This window comes from Anser brachyrhynchus (assembly GCF_964034855.1).
Source record: "Anser brachyrhynchus genome assembly, chromosome: 2".
NCBI lineage: Eukaryota > Metazoa > Chordata > Aves > Anseriformes > Anatidae > Anser > Anser brachyrhynchus.
The window spans coordinates 90,967,624-90,986,784 of record NC_137695.1 but is presented as its reverse complement, the minus strand read 5'-3'; the positions used below and the strand labels follow the sequence as shown (position 1 = coordinate 90,986,784).

The 19,161-nt window shown below is 38.9% G+C and overlaps 1 protein-coding gene across 9 annotated transcripts in view; it reads right to left on the bottom strand.

Moving 5' to 3' along the window:
* The window catches only part of FHOD3 (formin homology 2 domain containing 3), a 415,825-nt gene that overhangs the window by 106,746 nt on the left and 289,918 nt on the right, over positions 1-19,161 (bottom strand). For 8 of the 9 annotated variants that reach the window (XM_080583581.1, XM_080583582.1, XM_080583585.1 and 5 more), the window contains exons 8-10: positions 17,607-17,701; positions 11,761-11,904; positions 8,084-8,322 (exon numbers count right to left, since the gene is read on the bottom strand). In XM_080583581.1, the coding sequence (XP_080439707.1) occupies positions 8,084-8,322; positions 11,761-11,904; positions 17,607-17,701 (478 nt within the window). Of the gene's footprint in view, positions 1-6,765; positions 6,853-8,083; positions 8,323-11,760; positions 11,905-17,606; positions 17,702-19,161 lie in introns of all 9 variants that reach the window. The other variant, XM_080583589.1, reaches the window with a different exon arrangement.

The following is a 19,161-nucleotide window of genomic DNA, read 5'->3' as shown; positions in this document are numbered from 1 at the left end:
GCCAGAGTAGATTCAACTAGTCTTTCATGTGAAAGCTGAAAGTGCTAATAATTTAAATTCATCATTTCTTACTTTGTAAGAAACAGCAATACTTTCCTCTTCCATTAAAAACAAAAGAAACCACCTATTAAACACCCAAATTCCATTCCACAGTTACATGTGATAGACTGTTGTGGTTGGTGCAATTATGTGAAGATGAAGACGCATGAAATGGTATGGAAAACAAGTTATTTGTGAAGCCTCAAACTTTGGCCTTCTGTACAAAAAGGAAACTAAAATGCATCATTAAAAATGTCAAAAGGAAAATTATCCTGGTATTTCTGCCCTAAATAAAAGAACTGGTCAGAAAAAAATCACAAGTAATGTAAAGTACATGTGTTCTCCATGCCTTCATATTACACTGCTCTTCATCTTTAGGTTACTGTTATTTTCTTATCCCTAAAATACGATCAGTAAGAACTTTTCACACCTGAATAATACATAGGTAATGCACCACACTTTTTTCATTGCTGCAGTCGGTTTATATAGGACACATCAAAGCAGAACAAGACAGCAGAGTCTTGCTTAAGATACTGGCAAGGCTGCACAAAGAGTTCAAGAGTCCCAGCTGTCTGATCACCAGACAGCATAGCTGTTTTTACATCTATATGAGCAGCAGAGGTAAAGAAACAGAATCATGATGTAGACAGACTTTGGGGGCAATAAATACTGAAACATATACAGAAAGAGAGAAGAAACGGTGTTTTCAGAGCTTGGAACTGCACGTTGGTTGACACCTCAAGGTCACTGTTGTTGCCCCCTACTTCAAAGGGAGGGGTCTGGAACTGGCATCCAGCCAACTTGTTGTCTTTTTTGCCTCCCATCACATCACACGTGTAAAAAAGCTTTCCTGGCATCAGAGAATCATGTTTACAAATACTGGAAACCCACTGGGGAGGTAAACTATCTGAGACACAGATTCCAGTCCCTCAGACACTACCATTGGCCTCCAGAGACAAGGATTCAAATCCTGGTTCCGTGTTACATTTCCTCAGGTAGTTAATCGAAGCTAAATATGCCGTAAAAAAAAAGACTAAGCATACATGCATTCACAGCATGCATGCTGTGCCTGCATTTGCCATGCAGTCATAACATCACTTAATGCTCAGTATTTTTTTTTCATTCATTTTGTAATTCAAACGGGAAATCTACCATTGCTACTACCGCAAAGTCCAGTGCTGTCAACTGGCCTCTGCATGTATACCAAGCATACAACATTTCTTTCCAACAAGATCCACAAACAGTAAATAGCAACCCCCTACTATGAAACCTGACATTTCTACAGAGGTATTTAAATTTGGATGACTTTTATACTACTGGTATAAAACTGAGGCAGTAATGGGACCAGTACATGGGATACTCATCAAGCTATAACTTCTTCCTCTTTTTCTTTCTTTCTTTTTTTTTTTTTTAAAAAAAAAAGCAATTACCCAGAAATTAATCTATACATGAATGGAATATTTATGGTATGAATGTAAAAGAAAACCTTTCTTAACCTTTCTGATGTCTCATTTCTAATGCATTCCTTACAGGTGCTACCAAGACTTTCTTACAAAGCACAAGATCACAAATTTCACCTTTTTGTTCACCCTCCTTTCAGATCTGCTTGACTTCATGCCTCACATAACCCTACCCACATGAAAGAAGTAAATGTGGCCTCCCTGCCCCAAAATTCAAAACAAGCATTGCATTAATAAATCATTTTTTGTATGTTATTGTTGTCAAAGGCTGATAAAGGTTGGATGCTGTGAACAGATGCTACTTTACAAATCTGTTTAATTTGACACATAAATCTCCTTTCCAAAACCCTTGCTTTTACAACGCATTGCCATTTTTGCCTACACCAATTAAAATGTGAATAAGTTAATTTCTCTATAGTTATCATTGTAACTGATGATTTCATAGAATCCGTTTTATTTCAAAGCCACCGCAAATGCTCGGAGGCTCAGATCACACACACATATGTATTAAATGGATCCCTAGCATATCCACACATGTGGCTGAGTGTTTGTCCTGGAAATGTTTTCTTTGTCTAGATTTGTGCTTCAGCTGCTTCAAACAACCAAAAACAGGAATCAAGGACAAATATCTAGGAAAACATACATTTGGTTCATCCTATTAAACCAATAAAAATAAATTCTTTTTCTCTTCTGGGCCTTTACTATCTGTACCAGAACCCAAGTCCTCCATTAATGCTAACTAATGAGTCTCCCTTCCTTGCTGTTTCATACCTAACTGTATTTCTGACAGCAACTCTAAGAGACATGGAATGTATCCATCCTAAAAAAAAAAAAAAAAAAAAAAAAAAAAAAAAAAAAAAAAGGAAAGTAAAATCCACCTACCACTGTACCCAGCACTTCAATTTAGAGCCATAAGTATTTACATAATCGAAACATTTCACATAGTGTAGTGGAAAGTCACCAGATCTTAAAACGCTATGACAAAAACTAGAATTTTGCCATGGTAAATGCTATGGAAAATCAAAGATTAGTTATGGTTTAGGATGTCTGAAAACATGGAAAATCGTTTTAAAAAAAATTAAGAAGTCTCAGCTGTATTTTGGGCAAACTACCCCTGCAGGCCTGGCTCTACATGAAGCAAATTGAATAATCAGTTAATGGGGTATAATAGCCAAACGAAGGTCTGTGCAGTTGGTTAGAAACTCGACAGGAATCTGAAGTTGAGCAGAAAAAATGCTTCAGCTCAGCTATGTTCATTGTTTTCTGGTAAAACTAAAATAGCATCAAGATCCTTTCCTGAATCTTAGCAATCCTCAAGCATCAGAAACATGTATTTTCTAACAAAGACCCTTATGGCTTCTCAGCACAGCTTTACTTTGTTTAGACAACAATTTTCCATTTTTTTTCTGGGATTATAAAGGGTGTGAAAGTCCTTGAGTTCAGTATGCACCATGCAACAGTGCTGTGTCCAACTACCCTGGAAATTTGCAGGAAACTTTGGAATTCCCCATTTTACTCTTTGCTCAGAGGAAGAGTCATCACAGCCTGCCAGGCAGGACCCTAACACTACTACCAGGGAGTTTCTAACTTTGCTGCTCTTTCGTAGTGACCCAGCATATCTAAGGTAGTTTTAATAAGGCAAAAAGCACCTTGTTTCCTAGAGTCTTTCTTAGGAGGCTCAGCACATTTATATTTCATGGTAGGTACATAATTTCCTGTTGGGTGTTCTGCTGTTTGTTTCCTTCTCAGTACATGGCCTCCTGAAGGCCAAGTTTCTTCAGATTAAAATATCTGGAAAGCTCAGGTGAACCCAAACATTTGCTTTTCCTTATGCCTTTTTTGCTCCATAGTCTAAAAAAGACAGTTTGTGAAATCCAGTTTCTCTCGCTGTGTCAGGGTGCAGGCTCCACTCTGATGGGACTGATCTGAGGTCAGTCAGATCTCGATGTTAGGTTCCAAGCAATACTGACACAGAACTCCTAACCAAGGTCTAGGTATCTCCACAGGAATATGTATAGTGACCAGTCCTCATAAATCTTTTGCATTTTTTTAATGATATAAACCAATTCTGAGCTATGGAAGAAAATATTTTTTAAAAACATAACAAAAACAAAAAACAGAAGACAGCAGAGAGTGTAGCAAAGTGGGGTAAATATCTAATCCTAGCTATTCACATCTTTATAAACCACAAGGTCTTTGAATATAAACTTTGAGAGTCATTCAGTTAAATTCTGGGAAGAGCTGTCGGTGTAAATCTCATAGAAGCTTCCCTGAGTATGTTTGCTAAGTCTGGTTGACGCAGCTTTAATGGGACACCGAGGGAGAGAGACAGGGATGGTCTCTGTGCAGTACTGATCAAGGGAACTGCACCATAAAATGAGAAGCAGACTCATTCAAAAAACTGGGAGTTGTTGTCGTTTCTGGTTTGTATGTATAGGGCTCTTGCAGAGCACCTGTTCCAGCAAGACAGCACTGAGAACTCCCAAACTACATGCCTTCTATTCCCTCAAAGCTAGACACAATGAGACTGAAAGATAGGAATTTGTGTTTGAAGACTTATATAGCCAGAAATCACTGCATACAATAAAAACATCAACCTAGTGTTAAGTACTATGCCACTCCTTACATTTTTCCCTGACTCTATCCATTGTGTGGTTGGAAAAAGCTAGCTTTTAAAAAAATAAAATAAAATAAAATACACACACAAAAAAGAACCATGAAATAATGTTCTTGAAAGTCTACCACTTAAGAAACAGAATGCTAGACCACAGATTGACAGCACTGAATTTGGACTAGGGCACAAAACCTTAGGAGGTGCCCTCAGTGAAACACTTGGTGTCATACGTTAACAGGACAGAACGTGCCCCCAGGCTTTAGGGCGCTGTATGCCATCCTGGTAAAAGAAAGGAGTTTTGACCGAAGCAAACCTGGTGGTGGCCAGGCCAGGTAAAACATATCAATTAAAGAATGCTGCAGCAGCTATGTATCCTTAAAGTAACCTTCAGCCTTTCTTATTTAGTAGTTATCAACTTATTTATTTATTTACTTTGTAACTGACACATTAAGCTGGGTTTCACTCTCCATGAAAACTATTTTAACACAAAGCAGACTTAGGTCTTTATTTGTTTTGAACCACAAGTAAAAAAGCAATACATATACTTTGGAAGAAGGTTGCCAAATGGATGAAAAAGGCCTGCAAGTTTTCCTTTTGCTTGCCCTTAGCATTTACGGTCAACTTTTCCCAGCTCAAAACCCAATGTCTGCTCTCAATTAGCCTGGCGTAAATCAGAGCAACTCCATTGACTTCAGACAGCTTTTCTGGATATACAGCATTGTGAGACAGAACAGAATTTGGCCAATATTGTCTTTTTTGTTTTACCGGCATCATGGATTTTTCTCTTTTTGGAAGACTTATCGGTTGACACAAAGCAGATGACTGTGGACAACCTGTTTGATGTGGTAAACAAAAGCAAAGTAACTGCCAAACCAGCCGATGGAGTTAGAAAGAAAAGAAACATGAACACTGTGGGAAGGAGAATGCTGAGGAAGAACTTGAACCTTCTACTGATTTTGGTAGTGAAGTCCAAAAATAACCAAGAATATTGCCTAAAACTGTGTAGGAGTGTGATTTTAATCTCTAATCATGCCCATCAGAAGCAATTCCTCTGAACTTGATGGTGCTAATCCACAGTAAAACCAGACACAGAAATCTGCAACCACACACAAAGTTTAGATACCAGCAGGAGCAACACAATAAAATTATCATGAACATGTTTGCTACTGGTAAAGCAAATGTAGTGAAGGAGTAGAGAGACTGAACTCTCTTTTGCAGAATTTATTTCTGTAAATACAGCACTGCAAAACCTTATTGCAAACTTTTTTCCTTCCTTGAGAGGCACTAGGATTATGAACTAAAAGAAAGTTGATAGCAAAAGACAGATCTTTCCTGGATGAACAAAGATATTTCCAGTTTATGAGGCAAGAAATATTTTTAATTGATTCTTACAGATTCCTCTCTGCAACGCTAGTGATGGAAGCAGAATGGGCACAACAAGCATTTCTTTTGACAAAAGCATAGGATGTCATATTTTAACTTACAATTTTAAAATTTCATTACAAATTGTAGTAAGGCCTAACTTATGGTGTTCTATTAAAATCTTTTAAATCAAAAAAAAAATGTTGCTTCAGTGACCGAATGCTCAAGTTTGAAAACTTAAAGATTCTAGTAGGAACACTGCTGAGATAAAAACTTCTTTCAACTTACAGTTAATTCAAATTCTATAAACGTGCAAAAACTTTGTATGAGTCATTTGATTTCAATATTTTTGTTTATTTTTGGTCCCTTTTTAGCTGTCAGGTGTAGAGATAGTTTCATTCACCCGGACTATTCCCCTGAAAGTTGTGATACTCACTGGGATGTTATAAAGCAGAAAGGATGTTTTTTCTCTTCCTACCTCAATTACAGATTTATGTAGATGAACAGACTAAAAGTGTGAATGACGGAATCAGCTTTGCTGAAAAGTTTATTTACCAGAAACCCAGCAGGACTTACAGAGGAGCCAAGACAGACAGATTCTTGTTATGGCAACTTAGAACATTTCACTGGGCACAGAACTTGCATCTTTGGGCACCAAAAAGTATTCTTTGGTCTGTAATGACTCATGGGGAAAAACTAATTTGCTAGAACAACTTCAATATGAAATTAAACTTGAAATAAGTGTTTAAACGAGTACATGTCTGTAAATTTTTAAGTGAAGATTTATTTCTTGGATTTAAACTTAAATTATGCTTTAAATTATGTCAGCTTCCAGGTGGAAGTGGAGTAGAAGTGGCTATTTTTTCAGAAAAAGAAAATAATTATTGAAATTATGCTATGCTGGTGAAAAAAAATACTTGGAAGAACTTACAAAACTAATCTGCCTTGTTTCTACTGACTCACTACCAAAAATCAGTTCAAACATAAATTCATTAGGAATTACTGAAGACTGCAAAATAAAACTAGCAAGCAAACATTAACAGTGAGCAAATGTATTAGTATTAAACGCACAACTTGTATTTGTTTAATTACAGTAAGAGAATCAACAATTTTTGTAGAATTGAAGCAGTCCCTCATTTTTAATCCAAGCTCGTCATTTTAACAAATCAATGACATCTGCTGCACATCAGCTGATAGATTCCCAGTCACACTGGTAAGTCATGAAACAGAGCACAAGATCATGCACAAGGCTTTCTACACAGAGCAGCTGAAACCCCCAGCTGTACTCACACTGAAAATGCTTTAAACTCAGCCTCCAATGCACTGTCATCTTTATCATCAGTCTGTAAGACCATGTGGCTCTTGGCCTCCAGCTCACTAAACAGCCAGCCAATAGGATGTGATGGAAAAGCATGAACGTGTTGCCAAATGGCAACAAACAAACAAACAAAAATAGAAAAGAAAGAAAAAAGAAAGAAAGAAAAAAAGCCATTCTGTGATACACATCATTCAACTACTGTTTATCTGGAGTCTTGTATTTTCTTATTGACAGAAGCCATTAAACTTTGGTCAACTCAGTTTGCTCTGTAAGATGGGCAGCTTTATACGTAATACAGGGTTTTAGGGCTCTAAGTTTCCATGCAGTGCTAACCAACAGAAACCCCCAAAGAACTTCCCAAATGTTATAATCAACACAGGAAACACTCTTCATAGAGCACACTTTGGTTTTGCAAATTGCACCCTGAGCCACTGGATGACAGACATGGCCAGCTTTAGCTATCTGCAGCAAACATATCTTCATGTGAGCTAGCCAGCCAGATTCCCTTTATAGTAGAAAGAGAGAAATAGTTAGTTTCACAGCATGATTCATCTTAGCTGAAATTTCAGACATGTAGAACGCATTAGATAACTTAAGTCTTACAAGCACTTGCTCCACTCCACAGACATCAAAGGGAGGCAAGCTGATCAGACATCTAACTTAGGCAAAATTAATTCCAGCCCTCTTGTGTGGTATTCAGACGTGCTGAGGATCTGCAGCTCCCATTTTTTCTAAGCATGCATAGCCCAAGCCAAGTGTAATGGTACTGGCAATGACGCTAGTTCTGACTGACTCCAGTGATGCAGACTGCTCCTCAACTAGTCATTACTGTCTCTCTTTTGTTAATTATAAAACATCAGATACATTCACTAATACAGTGTAGCCTCAAAGGAAAATATTTATGCTGGAATGCTGTTTCCAAAGGGAAAAAAATCAATGAACGGTAACAAAAGCAGGGCAATTACCTCTGCATTAATGTGACTTTACCCTTGTTACAACCTCCCGTTATGTTTCTATATTGAATATAAAATCTGTCAATGGATGATATTAACCTTGGTTAGTTCCCCAAATCAAACGCTCTACCTACCATTGTTTGGGTCCATTTACTTAGGGTAGATGGTGCCAAAGAACTTGGGTATGTAGGTAAATCAAGTCACCTACAAATTTTTTTTTCTTTTTTTTTTTTCTTCCAATTTGCTGGAAAGAGGCTAGCAGATTAATAAAGTGCAATGAACATAATGGAAAGTAAGAGGGGGAAAGGAGGGCCCATTCCTTAGCTCAGGCACCTACCTCTCACTGAGACCTTCAACGCGCTGCCCATGGCCTAGCATGAAGCTGGGGTTCGACTGACTGCATGGACTGGCAGGGGCCGATAAAGTGCTTTTGACGTTCTGTACCGAGTGTCTGCGGCTCCGTCGGCGCTCCAAGCCCCTTCGCTCACTGGCGCCCAGACTGGCCCTTCTTCTGTCCTTGCGCCCACTGGGCGGGGGGTCAGCGCTCTCATCTCCATCCTCGTGTCTCAGTGTCATCTGAGGAGAAAAGAAAGGCAAAGCTTCTGATATGCATCCTATAGGTACCTTAGGTCTTCACAATTAATCTTTAAAAAATATCTGATCTCAACATGAGTGAGGCACCGTTTCTACAGATATCCCTCTAAGTTGTTATCTATCCATTAGTGCAGTGTAGCAGCTCTAATAATGGAATTATACACGGAATTATGCACATCTTGTATGGAACAGTACAAGGCCTGTAACAACAGATATATTTATGCCATATTTATTTATATTTATTTATTTATTTATTATTTATTTTATATTTATTTATTTATTTATAAGGACTTAATTTTCAAGGAATCCAAGCAGTGCTAGACATCTAGCTCTCTTTACTTCCTTCTAAAATACATAGGTGAAGTCCTGGCTCTGCTGAAATCAAAAGAAAAATTCCTATGCATTGATCAATTGAACACTTCCTGATGTTCAGACATGCCACTGGTAATGAGTGAGTGAAAGATAAGCTAGTATTTTAGGATAATGCTGTAATTTATTCTCAACCAACAGCAGATGCATACATAACTGCATTCCTCTTTAAGGTCTCCATTTTTATAGATCTCTCTGCAAACTAAACAAAGGAAAAGAAACTAACAAAACTGTTTCTGTGAACGCATACCACAATGGATTAAAAGCAAAACACACAGACCACACATCTCCTCTAAGCTTCCCAATTTTTAGGTTAGCATAATTACTTTCTCTTATGCCATTCAGTGGAAAATTCAGCATTTCCTGCCAGTTCAGAAGCACTGTCGATGCAGAGGAACATATGCATTATATAAGGAAAGAACAATGCTGAGAATGCATTGTGCATGGCCACAATGACATTTGACAGAAAATTCTGACATGGGTTGGGAGCTCATCAACTGGAAATAGTCCAGGAACAAAACATGGATGTAGCTGTATTGGGTTTACGTGGCAAGGGTTTGGTAGCAGAGGGGCTGCAAGGGCGGCCTCTGTGAGCAGGGCCCAGCAGCTGCCCCATGTCAGAGCAGAGCCTGCTCCAGCCGGCTCCAAAGCAACCCGCTGCTGGCCAGAGCTGAGCTAGGGAGCTGAGCTGGATGGTCTTCTGGAAGAGCAGAGTTAAGAAAGGGGAAAAAAAAAAGCTGTGTGACAGCAGCTGGGAGAGAGGAATGAGCACCAGGCCTGCAGACCCCCAGATGAGTGCAGCAGGAGCAGGGCAGGAGGCGCTCCAGGCAGGCAGCAGCAGTTCCCCTGCGGCCTGTGCAGAGGCCCCTGGTGGAGCAGGCTGTCCCCCTGCAGCCCACGGGTCCCACACGGAGCAGATCTCCACGCTGCAGCCCGTGGAGGAGCCCCCGGTGGAGCAGGTGGAGGTGGCCTGGAGGAGGCTGCGGCCCATGGAGAGCCCCCGCAGGAGCAGGCCCCGGGCCGGAGCTGCAGCCCGTGGAGAGGAGCCCACGCAGGAGCAGGGGGTCTGGGGGGAGCTGCCGCCCGTGGGGGACCCGTGCTGGAGCAGTTTGCTCCTGGGGGATGGACCCCGTGGTATGAAGCCATATGGGAGCAGTCCTTGAAGAGCTGCTGCCTGTGGGCAGCCCATGCCGGATCAGTTTGGGAAGGACGGCATCCCGTGGGAGGGACCCCATGGGGAGCAGGGGCAGGGAGTGAGGAGGGAAGAATGGCAGAGACAAAGTGTTATGAACTGACTGCAGCTCTCATTTTCCATTCTCCTTCACTTTCACTGCCTGAGGAGAGGAGGTAGAAAAGGGTGGATGGGGGGAAAGTGTTTTTTTAGTTTGCTTTTAGTTTCACTAAAAGCACTCACTGCTCTAGTCTGTAGGCAATAGGCAATAAATTATATCAATTTTCCTATGCTGAGTCTGTTTTGCCCATGACAGCGATAGGTAAGTGATCTCCCTGTCCTTATCTCAACCCATGAGCTTTTTTTCATCATAAAAAAAATTTTGATGAGGAGGGAGAGTCAGGGAGGGGTGTGGTGGAGTTAGCTACCTATTCACGTTAAACCACCACAGCAGCATCTAATAGCTTGAATTATGGCATGCCGTTGAAATGCCAGTGTGACACATCTCTAACAGACAAAAAGAAGTGCTACCTTAGGGTACATAAAGAGAGCTACTGCTAGCAGAAACAACAAAATTACTGGTGGGTCTCATCTGAAATGCAGCATAAAGATTAAGCAACCTTTATTTAAGAAGTATCCATTCACATAGGAAGAGGTAAAGGAAAGGCATATGTGGGTGACCAGAAAAATGCGTATTTTCTTGTTTCTATGTCCTCTTATTCTGGTAATTTTTACTAGAAGACACTTTGACAAAATGACGGTTGGGGAAGTGGGATATCTCTGCATAAGGTGCAAAATCTATATAAGTGTGAAGGAGAGATTTTTCAGATAAAGCACAAATTTGGGAGAAAAAGAAGGAATGTATGTGGATATGTCTACATTTAATCTGGTTATCAAGAAAAAGCTGGTATGCAACTAGGTAAACTGATAATTTTGCAATCAGGTCTTTCAGTAGGCACAGCATAAACAAAAAAAATTTGTTTTTAAGTTTAACAATCATTTTTTACAAAGGACATTACGAGCTGATGCCTCTAACAATAAGAAAAGAAGAACATGGAACCCTCTCATTCTCACATTCCTTTTTTTCTGGCCTGACAGTCCTCCTGCAGTCTGGTCTATATAAAAAGTAACTCTGCTAAAGTTAGTGAAGTGGCACGGGTGTAGAGCTGATGAAGAAAATGGAGAATCAAATCTACCACATCCTTCGCCGGACTTGGATGGAGATAAAGTCATTTCATTTCATCACATCAGAATATGAATTCACATTTACATTATACTGACTGCAGCCTAGACCTCCCCACTCCCAACACTTCCCAAAGTCTGAAAATTGAGGCTAATTATTAAGAAACTGGATATCCTACCCTTGTATATAAATATTTCAGAAGTAGTTATTTTATACCTAGGTGGTGAATGTGGAGTCATTCATTACTTCATTGCTGCAAACTGCACAGGATCTGGTCCAGTGTAAACTCATAAACAAGGACTTGCTGGATATTCAGCTACAGAACAAGTGGTATTTGTGAAGCTAAGCTCAGCTGAACCTTTTTCATGATCCGAATACGTTTGCATATGGAGAGGATGTGTAACTAGCAGTCTAAGAAAGTTTTAATTGCAGGCAGAACTGCCTCTAAAGAGGCTAGTAAATGTGCTGCTTTGCCTTGGAGTACACCCCAGCATTAGTATGAAATGCATCTGTATTAGCAGCTATATACTTGTAGCAGGTCACGTATATGAATGTGTATAATACTTCTAGCAGCCAGATGTTTTTCTTTTAAAATAAAATAGATAACCGAATTTCACCTAGGTTACATTCCCCCCTCCTCTAGGCTTTGAAGTTTGCACAAGCTGTAAGATGCATAAAACAGGGCATGTTATGTTACCTCATAAATGTTAAATTGCTCAACTAAGTCCAAGTCTGTTCCTTTCTTGTTCAAGTGTCTCTGTGAAATAGCTTCAATGCCTAGCTCTTCCAGACAGTCCACCACATCGTAGAAAGAGTCTTGATCTGGCAACCCCGACAGCGTCTAAGAATCAAAGGAAAAACATTTAAATCTGTTTGTTTTGAAAAGAATTAAACAAAGGTTTTTAAAAGCGGGTGGCAAGTGGTGCTATGTATGATTTCAATAAAACGAAACCATGATGTGGGATTAGAGACACCGCTAGAAAATAAAAAACAAGTGGCACAGCTTTTAACAAACAACTCGATGCACTGTGTAGAAAAATGAATAATTGGCAAAACAAATCAATGTTGTTATTTCATATGAAAGTATGGAAAATGTGGGTCTTTAAAATACACAGTTGGATTCTTCCTGGCTTCATTCAAGTACAGATTTAAAGAACAGAGAAAGTTAAAGCATCAAACACAAGGATAAAAGCAAAGAGAGAGAAAAAAATGGTTCAGCTAAAACCAGTGAAGCTGATTTCCTACTGATTCTTGTAACTTTGGCCTTAAGAAGAAAAAGTCAAATGCACAGCTGTGTGATGTCAGGACAGCAGGAAATATCCTGCACCATGTGCCTACTGTTCTCAACACCTGCAGCAGAGGTCATTCTCCCAACGCACAAATTGTTTTATATTACAGAGATACTGACTTCTTTCCTCCCTTTCAACTTTAAAAGTCTTACTAAAGGTATGCTGACTTCTTAGCTCCAACAAAATGTTAAAAGTGTTACAGATTCCTGATTATGGGGTAAGTTGTTACCAGTGACACTGGAGCATTAGAACACTAGAAAATAAAGAATGCCAGTAACAACAGCTATTGAAAATAAACTCTTCGAATTCAGAGCTTTATATGGTGCCCACTCTATATTCAAGAGAGAAAGCACTTTTTTTGTTTTTCCTTTTTTGGTGAATACAAAAAACTGAGAAGAAATGGAAGGCGGTCTTCTGCAGTATACCATGTACTTTAAACACTCCACTGCAGTGCACGTAGCAAGAGGGATTGAATCAAGCCACTCAACAGTGTACTGCAGAGTGATGCTTGGGAAGAGGACATGGACATTGCACAGTTCTGAACAGAGCATGAGCGAACTTCACCAGTCCTGCAGACATACACAAAATCAACAGAAAACACAACTATTTTGGTTTGCTATTATTTTCTGCTCAGCTTGTGCTGATTTTTAACTGCTCTTTATGGATGATGCAGAAAAATGAGTCTAATCCTGCTGATGCTGAGCAGGAACTACTGAACATACACTGTAGCCTTCTTGTAGAGTGGCACATTGTGAGCATCAGTCTATCCAGAACCACTACTGCAAAACAAGGGAGAGTGCAGTCTGGAAGCAACACAGTTATTCTGGATTAGCTCTCCAAAGAGATACTCGTGATGAGGTAGCTTCCTCTCTCCTAGCTATTTAATTAGCTAAGTAACTTATCTATACTTCCACTAGAAGAGAGAAAGAGCAAGAAAAAGAGAGAGCCCAGGCAAGAAGCAGACAACTCCAGAGAGTTTCAGCTTCTCATGACCAGGATGGGATGAACTGTGCTCTGTTTTTCTGGAGTGTGGCTTTCCCAAAGTTGCTTTGAGCAGCAAAGTGAAAAAGAGAACAGCTGTTCTGGGCTACCTCCCTCTACCAAGAAACTTTACATTCAGAAAAATTGGTTGGAATTACATGAATAACGAGAGAGAGCAATAGACAGCCGACATACCCTGCCCTGTTTAAGCACCTCTTTCCTATGAAATGAAGCACTGGGAAATGTGCCAAGCTGTGTTTCTTGTTCAGTCATTGCAGGACTATTGTCTGATGATTATCTAGTGAGTTGCACAATAAAGAGGAATGCTTAGCACAACCCTAATAAAGTGTTAGGATATGTTTAGGATCTGATTAAACATTTGCGTCTGTCCAGGACAGTATTTAGGGCCTCTGTTTAAAACCCACTGAAGACCATGGAACTAAATTTTCCTGAATGGTGCTGGTAATACATAGCATGTACATTTTGTCCTTTCCTAAACTGACACCTAGCAACCCTAAAAAATGAAAACCTGACCGCAGGATTAAAATAGAGCCACTTGCAGAACTGTGTTTAAACCATAGTCTTTGTTTTGTTGCAGAATTTTGTTGTGGTACTCCTAGCTTAGAGGAAAACAAGGACTTCAAATCTCAAACTCTTTACAATTCAGGTCTACAAAAGAAGACCAAATAAGAATGTCAAGAGTCATTCCTATGCCTCTATCCAGTTTTGGTTTGAGGAAACATCCCTGAATTAAGATTGTTTTATTTGTTTGTGCAAGTTGTGCAAGTTGCTCTCAGGACGTTATGGGAATGCTTGCACAACACTGAGTTCTTCCCTCTCAAGCAGCTGCTTTTGGAATGGTGAACTAAATTAAAACCAAAAACCTAGCCTGAGAGTTTTGAGCTTGATATATCTTCTTAACCACATTTTTACCAAAGCCTAAACAATACATTTTACCTACCACTAACTGTAACTGTCCCAACGGAAAAAGGCAAGAAACTGATGAAGTTGTATGGGCAGTGGAAAAGAAAAACCCACAACAGTTCTATGGAATTACAAGCCAAATGTTTTCCTACATGATAAATCCTATTAGACGACATACGAAACTGGTAACAGCAGAATAACCTTATCTCGACCTGTCCTCAGTTCTGTTTATTAACAAAGCCAAATGTAAATTAGCACTAACCTATTCCTAGCTTCAGACTGAAAGGCTCTTTTTACTTGTGATTTTTTAAATGTGTATTGCTGGATGACATTAGGTAGCAAAATTAATAAGTATAGTGCCTTTTGTCATTTAGAAAATATTCATAGCACTAAGCAGTGGTGCAGACAGAATACAGACAACAGAAAGTCCAACTAAATGTATTTGGTGTGCATGCTTTGCATGCAAGTCCAAATAACATAAAAGTACTGCTCTGGTTACCAAACATCCAACAGATTGGATTTCAATAATGGGCCCACACACTATATAGAGAGATATTATCTAAATCCTACATGCTTTGGTGAAAAACACAGTAAATTTACGTAGTAAATAAACACACTTAAGGGCATTAGCCGAGTTTTCAATTGCTTTGGGATAGGAAGAAGCATGTCTCATGCATGCATTTTCCCAAGAACCACAACTTCTTCTAAAACATCTGCTGCTGCCAATGCTGAACACAGGATGTAAGAAGATCATTGCTCCAATGTGGCAGCTGCAATGTCCTTAAGGCAGGTCACTGAAGAAAGGATGTGCCAGATGCTGCATTAACACCACACTGGCCTGCGAAAGGACTTTTCCAGCTGCTGCTGCTGGACCACTGGTGGGTGGCACTCTAAGCTCCCACTGCTAATCACTGGCCTGGAAGCTTGTACTTAAATTTGTCGTATACTGGATCTGCTAAAAAGCATTCAGTGCTTTATCTGGCTACACTAAAACATACTAATTTTTACATACTGAGTAATAATTTTACCTACCTGTTTAAAACAAAAATATTGTATAATACAAGAGAACAAACATAGTCTTAAAAAACAGGTAAAAAGAAAGTCATCAGTAATTTTACAACTACAAAACTACTGGTATAATGACAATAATAGAAAGGTTTTGTAGCAAATTTAAAAAAACTACATGTAAGTGAAAGTCTGGAAGTAAACAGAAAAGCCAATTGAATTTAACACAGAATTCAATTTCTACATTTGGTGAGTGGGGGTTTTTATATATTTATGTACGTGTGTGTGTGTCTATATGTAAAAGGAAATATAAAGTGTTTAATCTATTTGGACCTCAGTAAAACTTCCAATAAAGGGCCATATGGGAAACAACCAATAAAAATAAAGAAAGTAGGGATTAGAGTAAGATCTAACAGACCATACGAACTAACCAAAGGAAGGTAACAAAGACTGGGACTATACAGAATTTGAATTATATCTACTGAGATCAATCTAATTTTAGAGATTCATTAATGAGTAAATCCCCCGTAATTAAGAGAAGGTTAATGAAATGGTAGCATAAGTAAATTGGTTAAGCGTCAACAAAGGAGAGAATGAGGATAAAAGGATTGGTACAATTCTTGTATCAGTTTTTGAGCAGTAAGGAAAGCAATCTGTAAATGTATACATGGAAAAAGAAAATGGAGTAGGAGAAGTATGTTTCCTTAAGATAAATTCCCCATGAAGTTTCTGCCTGCACTGAAAACTTTGACAATTCCTTGCCTGGAGAAGCTGAAACCATCTGAGCCTTCTTTGTATTCTCTGTGGGGGAAAAAAATTACAACTGTGACATGCTGCTTGCTGTTTTCTCTATAATCATGAAAAAAAATCCCATTAAAAACATCATAAAACTGTCCATAAGCCAGATCGTAATTACAAGTGTGGCATTGTGGGATTCCTCTATTCCTTGATCTTCATAACTCCTTTGACTGTGAGATGCTTTTTCTTTTTGTTTGCTTTTAAAGAACTACCTCCTCCTAAAAATAGCTTTAAATGTAGTGAAAAACTCGGACTAAATAAATTAACTATAAGATGACAAAGGAGTTAATATAGAACAATTTTTTGAAAGTTAGACACCAGGTAGTTACAATGGGGGCAGGGGAGGAGGGGGAATTATTTCAGACAGAGGAATCAGTACATGATACATCAAGGCTTAGAACAGAAACATTAAAAACTAGTAGCCTCAGCTTTAATAGCAGCTACAGACAAAAGCATAACAAGCAGGAGATGCGAGCATGTCAATACGTAAGATGGTCTTTAAAAGTCAAGAGGATTTTCACTGCCATGTAAGCAGGCGCAAGGGCAGCTCTAAGTAAAAGGACAGTGACAGCAGGGATGTCACTGGGAGAGATCAGGCCTTCTCAGGCATCTTGAATGGATAATACCAGCCATTAAGAAACCATTTTATTAAAAAACAAACAAACAGAACATCCCATTGCCCCAGCCACAAGCACAGAAAGGTGTCATCCTGGTATATGACCTCCACTGACAAACTCTGGATCTTTAAATGAGTATAATGAATAATAATAATAATATTCTCTGACCTATTAAGTATAATTATAAAACACAAAGTTATTTTGATTTTCTAGTAGTATGTTGACCTTCTGTGTTCTTCAAAAGATTTACTTTCAATTTTAGTCATCCTAGGATTTGTTTAGAATTAGAGGACTAGATGCTAATTTTTAAGGAATTCACACTCATAAATTTCTAACTTTTGCAGGCCTTTCATTTTCTCCATCCACATCGCTCAAGTGAGTACTTCCGAAAATGTTTGATTTTACTGCAGAACTACTACTTGTAATAAATGATACCAGAAAATACAAAGAAAGAAGAAAAAATCAAAGCATGTTTTTATCTCAGTTTTTAAAGTGGAAACACTCTCACTAGCTCTCAGACCTGTTTAATTTACCATACTTGGTTTGCAGTGAAAAAAAAATATAATTTAAACAATCTGGAACTAGAAAACTGTGCACAACGCAAGCCTTTGTGAGCATTTGATCTTTTCACCAGTACTTGCTTTCATTATCTTCTGGGTAATTTGTTAAGCTAGTTTGTTGAGTTTTGTTTTGCACTGTAGTGCCAGCTTTGGAAGAGGAATCATGTCATAATATGTTTATGCACAGCAACGAGCAAAATAGCAATTCTGCTGCTGCCAGCTGCTGCCTCTGGGTGACTGTAACATCTCTGGTCCTGCAACTTCTTTGAGACAGGTCTTCTTTGTCATATATTCTCAATACAGACCAGTATTATGCAACTGAAAATACTAATGTCATCGCTACAAGTAATAGTAACAAAGCAAACAAACCTTGTTAACCAAGGTCATTGCGTACACCAGTAGTTCAGTATCAACCCCATCCTTCTCCTCCAGGATCTCCATGATGTTGGACCATGGCTTGGCTCCTAGAGATAAAGAAGAAAACATCAGTAAAGGTAACCAAAATGGAAAGCTGTTGTAGCAACATTTGTCCAAGAGGCAGCACGAGTTGGAATGATGTGGCCAAGTGGAAGATCAAGTGGATCAAGTGGATCTGCAGCTTCCTCTCCAGTCTGCCCTACTCTGTGGAGGACCAAGTAAATACGGTCAGCGAAAGCAATAGTACATCCTGAGGCAGGCTTCTAAAATGTCAGGCAGACTTTCCCCAGAGCTACTAATTTCTCTCCCTCGATGATGAAGGAAACTTTGTTAGCCCACTCAATCAACAGTGAACTTCTAAAAATTGTGTGGGAGGAATTCTACCCCACCTATCGTAGGCTCCCACAGGCTTAGATAAATCTTACACAGAAGTCTGTATGCTACTCTTTCAGTGTGTTTGTTGCTTACATTCCTAGTGATATTACTGAGTTACACTGCATTAAGATAAGTCCTGTTAACAAAACAGTGTGACAAACAGTGTGACAAACAAAAAGACAATTTTCCCAAATTACAGGTTGCGTGTAAGATTAAAAAAAAAAAAAAAAAAAGTTTTTGCTGTGGTTCTTACTTGTATTATTTTTAATAAGAATCCCCTCTATGGATCTTTCAGATACATTTATCTAATTTTTTTTTCACTCAGTAAGGTCAAAATTTGTGCTTCTAGTTATGAAGTATTTGCCTGACTTGCATTTGTATGCTCAATATACATTTGCAGGTTTATCTGCTGCCAAAACCCACGTGGCTTTAGCAAGTTATTGCACCAAACAAGTTAGGCAGGAAATGCCAACCAGATTCAAGATAATGTCTTGTGTGGAAGGCACCTTATAAAACCATTCTATTTAATTTGGCTAAAAGGCAGATGGCAACATTTTCAACAGGAAAAAAAAATTATCTAGGAAAATGGAATAAGTAACGAAAGACTACAAATCAGTATTTTGTTTGGAGTAAAGTTAAAGGCTGGGAGAAAAAATCAGAAAACTAATCCTAATGTAGAGATGCCCAATTCACCTAAAAGATCGTAACTGCGAGAGTCTTGGAATTCAAGGAGAAAAATGCAGAGTATTCTAGCAGATCACACCCCCTAAAAATTATAATGATGACAACACTTTGAATACAATCAGGCAGTAAAAAGGAAATGTTTCATCCCAACAACCTGTTGCTGACTGATCAGTGACCCCGAGGTTAAATCTCTGCACTGCTCTCGCAGTAATTACGGCCACTGCTTATTTGTGACGCTATTTCGCATACATGCAGATATATCCTGCTGCACAGACATGGATCTCTACTAACCAAGCATCCATTTTCAAAGCAGTGGCAGCGTGCTGTGTGAAAAACTGTCTAGTAATGAACACACAGACAGCAGTATTTCTCCTGTTTTCTTTTCCCCACACTTTTGAGACATTCTCTGATCTTTTCTCCTGAATAATAAAGCAGAGCTTCCTTATCT